General features: G+C 50.5%; 1 protein-coding gene across 1 annotated transcript; it reads left to right on the plus strand.

Annotated features, from left to right (window-relative positions):
• On the plus strand, positions 1–1,766 carry CABS01_05605 (glycolipid anchored surface protein; the record flags this gene model as incomplete). Its single annotated transcript, XM_060538973.1, has 2 exons — positions 1–6; positions 327–1,766. 2 exons carry the CDS (start codon positions 1–3, stop codon positions 1,764–1,766), a joined length of 1,446 nt encoding a protein of 481 aa, XP_060405235.1.
• Positions 1,767–4,285: the final 2,519 nt, after the last annotated feature.

Raw genomic sequence — 4,285 nt, forward strand, 5'->3', positions numbered from 1 at the left:
ATGCTTGTAAGTCGTAGCCCTTTTTATTCTTCTATCCCTCCTCCGCGCCGCTTCCATTGGATCGTTTGGTCCAATCGACCGTTTCGATCGTTGTAGCAATCCATCGCGCGGCGTCGATCAGGGCGTAAGAGACAAGCCAAGTTCCTCTCCTGTTGGTTCATGTGGAGAGACATCCCCATGAGCCATCAGCGGAATCCTGTACATTGGCGACGCCACATTCTGTCGATCCCCCTCCCCCTCATGTTCCTTCTCTGTCCCTTCCCCAAGACATGCTGCAACACCAACATCACCGTGTAACTTTAATCTAATTTGGCGCCAATCTGCAGGTCCAAACTGCTCTCGTCGCATTGAGTGCGACTCTGGCTGCCGCTGTCAAGCCTCTCACCGTTAAGGGCAATGCCTTCGTCACTGAGGGCGGCGAGAAGTTCCAGATCGTTGGTGTCGACTACCAGATTGGCGGCAGCGCCGGCTACGACCCTTCTCACGGTCGCGACCCCCTCAGCGATGGTGACATTTGCCTGCGCGATGCTGCCCTTCTCCAGCGCCTGGGCGCCAACGCCATCCGCGTCTACAACCTGGACCCCAACTTGAACCATGATGCTTGCGCTTCCGTCTTTAACGCAGCTGGCATGTATATGATTCTCGACGTCAACTCTCCCCTCGTCGGCGAGAGTATCACGAGTTTCGAGCCCTGGACCAGCTACTACGCTGCCTACCTCAACCGCACCTTCGCCATCGTCGAGGCTTTCAAGAGCTACCCCAACACCCTCGCCTTCTTCTCCGGCAATGAGGTCATGAATAACGTTCAGACGGCCGAGTTCGTTCCCCAGTACCTCCGCGCCGTCACTCGCGACTTGAAGAACTACATCGCCAAGCACTCCGACCGCGCCATCCCCGTCGGTTACTCCGCTGCTGACGTGCGCGAGATCCTCGTCGACTCCTGGAACTACCTGCAGTGTGCTGAGAACGGAGACGCCAAGGACCCCAGCCGCATCGATCTCTTCGGCCTCAACTCCTACTCGTGGTGCGGTGATTCCAGCTTCAAGACCTCCACCTACGACCAGCTCGTCTCTAGTCTGAAGGACACCTCCGTGCCCGTCTTCTTCTCCGAGTTTGGCTGCAACCAGGTCACCCCTCGCCCCTTCACCGAGATTGGCTCCATCTATGGCTCCGACATGAACTCCGTCTTCTCCGGAGGTCTCGTCTACGAGTACAGCCAGGAGGACAACAACTATGGTCTCGTCAAGGTCAATGACGATAAGTCCGTCAAGCTGCTCATTGACTACCAGAACCTTGCCACGCAGTACAAGAAGGTCGACTTCAAGACCCTGCAGGCCACTAAGGCACCTTCCTCCTCTCCGGACCCTCCCAAGTGCGCCTCGTCCCTGATCAAGGAGAAGGGATTTAACAACAACTTCACCCTGCCGGACGTTCCCCCTGGTGGCCAGGACCTCATCGACAACGGTATCAAGAACAAGCCCTCTGGCAAGATCATCTCCATCTCCGACTGGACCGTCAAGCACAAGGTCTACGATGTTGACGGAAAGACGGAGATCACTGGCCTCGCCGTCTCTCCCCTTGCCGACTCCGACTCCAACACTCCCGGCACTAACACTGGCGGTACCACTATTCCTGCTGCCACCGGCACCTCCACCCCTACCGGCACTTCCACCCCTTCGTCGAGCACCACCCCCAATGCCGGCATCGCAGTGCGCCCCGAGGTTGCCGCTCTTGCTGCACCTCTGCTTGCTCTTTTGTTCTTGTAAAAGCTCTGGAAGCGTACGCTGGATGTTGTATGTGGCTCATTAGGAAGGTTTGGAGGTAATGACTTGGTTTCTTTCTGGCATCATAGATTCCCCGCGGTTTGTTTATAAACCTCAATTGATACTTATTAAGACTTGAGCTGTGGCGTGTTATATGTGATGAGTGCTTGAATATTGGGCAAGCTAAACCCTTCCGATTAGTGTAACTTGACACTGGCGATGGTTCGCGATCGTACGTATCACGATAGTTTGAGAGAGACATCTTGGGCATCTTGATGTATGATCTCACGTCTGAGACAGCCTATTCTGTATCGTCGTATATAAATAACGTACTCACGGGATATGATTGGCAGGGAGGCATCAAGATGCTGGTGGGCGCTGGGCTCATGTCTCTAGAAGCTGTGTGCCCCGGAGATGGAGGGCATCAATCTACGTTAATCTATGCCGACCTTTGAACGTCATGGAAAAGGAGGGAAGTCGAGGTTGAACCTCCTGAGATCCGTTCGCTCCGTCACGTTCTTTCAGCCCTGGACGTATTCGTGAATGTAGGGCTTGAGCGAGATGGTCGGTGATTATTATCGAAATAGCGGGAAGACAGGGAGTATTAAGGAACGAACGTGAGACTTACTACTTTGAAATCATAAAAAGAACTTTGACCTTGAGCAGACGTATCCAAGATGGATAGTGTGTGAGATCAAGACCCGATTGATCCCATTGTAAGGTGCCTGCCCGTGGCGTTGTTTAATCTTCCTAGGTGAGAGCAACGAAAGCTTTCAACAGACTGGAATAGTCTTGTTCTTTATATACTACCTTGGCCGTGGAGGAATGCCATCTCGGCCTTGCGAAACTGAATGGTGTCCTTCTCAGACTTTGCGGCGGGCGAAAGTGGCAAAAGCTCCCTGTAAGCCAGAACGTATCTCATCTTTAAAGATTAATCTGGCTCTTAAACAGAATCAAATAAGCAGCCTCCTCTCAGCCTGACTATACTGTGACTTATTGATAATAATAGTCTCCCCAAGTAAGACGAACAAAAGCTAACTATGTAATCACAAACCAGAACGTGTATTGCTTTTATATCCTACCGTAGCTCGAAGATTATAGAGCCCCTTGGCCCTGTTCTCAAAATTATCGCTGCTAACCCTCTCTGTTTTAACAGTCTGAAGCCCAAGGGTAAAAAGGAGATCTGCTCCATGACAAGGGCCTTTTGCCACCTTCCTCGCCCCAGTCCGGCCTCTTTATCAAGAACCCTACACGCTGTCACCAACCACGCTTCACTGGAAGGTGTGTAAAAGCGAGTGATACAAGGTGAAACGATGGAGTGTGGTATCGGGTTATGTAAAGAGTATATACATTTACGTTTAAAGCAAAGTGGGTGGGTTGAGACTTTATGTTAGAAGAAGTAACGGCAAAGAACTAGATTGCTTTATAGCGATGGGATTCTACAGATATAGATACTTACAGACACTTGCCTCTTAAGCCATGAACTTGATCCAGAACAGGCAGGCCTTATCTGAGCCAGGCCGTGGCTCTCCAAGGTAACAAGATCAGCAATCATCTTATCCAGATCCCATCATCGTTCGACAACGGACTGGTTTCGCGCCTAGACGACGAATTTGAAAATGTTGAGTCTTCTTTTCGCGTTCAAATGGTTCCTCCAAGTCATCCCCGGCCGTGAACGTACTGAAAGTTCGCCAATCCATGGTCGTCTCGGTCGAACTAACCATACCCGTTATATAGCCGGGAATTCTCGATATTGTGCAGAAGCTAAATACCCTTCTTGCCTTTTCTTAACAAGAGTCATAACAGGAAACGCGAGGGACGAAGCGCGCGTGGCATCTAGAGTACGTCAAGGGACTATATATATACACGTCTATGAAGAGGACTGAATAAGCTGGGGGCTTGGAAGGAACCACATCCACCAGCCGTTCTACGAACGCAATAAAAAGAGCTTGGGATGCCGTTTCCATCTGCAAAAGGCCGTACATGCTACGTCACTTTGTTCAGGGAGCCCGAGGACGGGATACCTGCCTTTCTATCTCTATATAAATGAGACAAAAGATAGGCTCTCTCTCCCTTCGGGTATGATCAGTCGGCCAGCTTGACACAAGAGTATCAATAGTCTTTAATATCATCTTAATTGATGACTGAACACACACACGCACACACACTAGACGAACACCGCTTTAATCACTTTGAGTCACAACAGCATTGAAACGAGAAACAAGCATTGAACCTCTAGTCAAGATCACATTACAGAGCGTCTAATTATTTGCTCATCTGATCGTCGACCATGCCCTCCATACATACGATACAAGGACCCGGCCCTCGACCTTCCTGTCAAGAGCATTTGTTGCACCAGCCGTCATAAACACCGTAAACTTTGCAAGCGTACAAGAAAGTGGGCAAGATGCCATTCCAAGTACCAGGCAAAAACTTTCCTTTCGTCTAAACCCGTGATACCAGAACTATGGCTCTCCAAGTCCACCCCCCCAAACACACATATTTCATTTCATTTATACCGT

Source organism: Colletotrichum abscissum (assembly GCF_030869225.1).
Source record: "Colletotrichum abscissum strain IMI 504890 chromosome Unknown Scaffold_11.1, whole genome shotgun sequence".
Classification (NCBI taxonomy): Eukaryota; Fungi; Ascomycota; class Sordariomycetes; order Glomerellales; family Glomerellaceae; genus Colletotrichum; species Colletotrichum abscissum.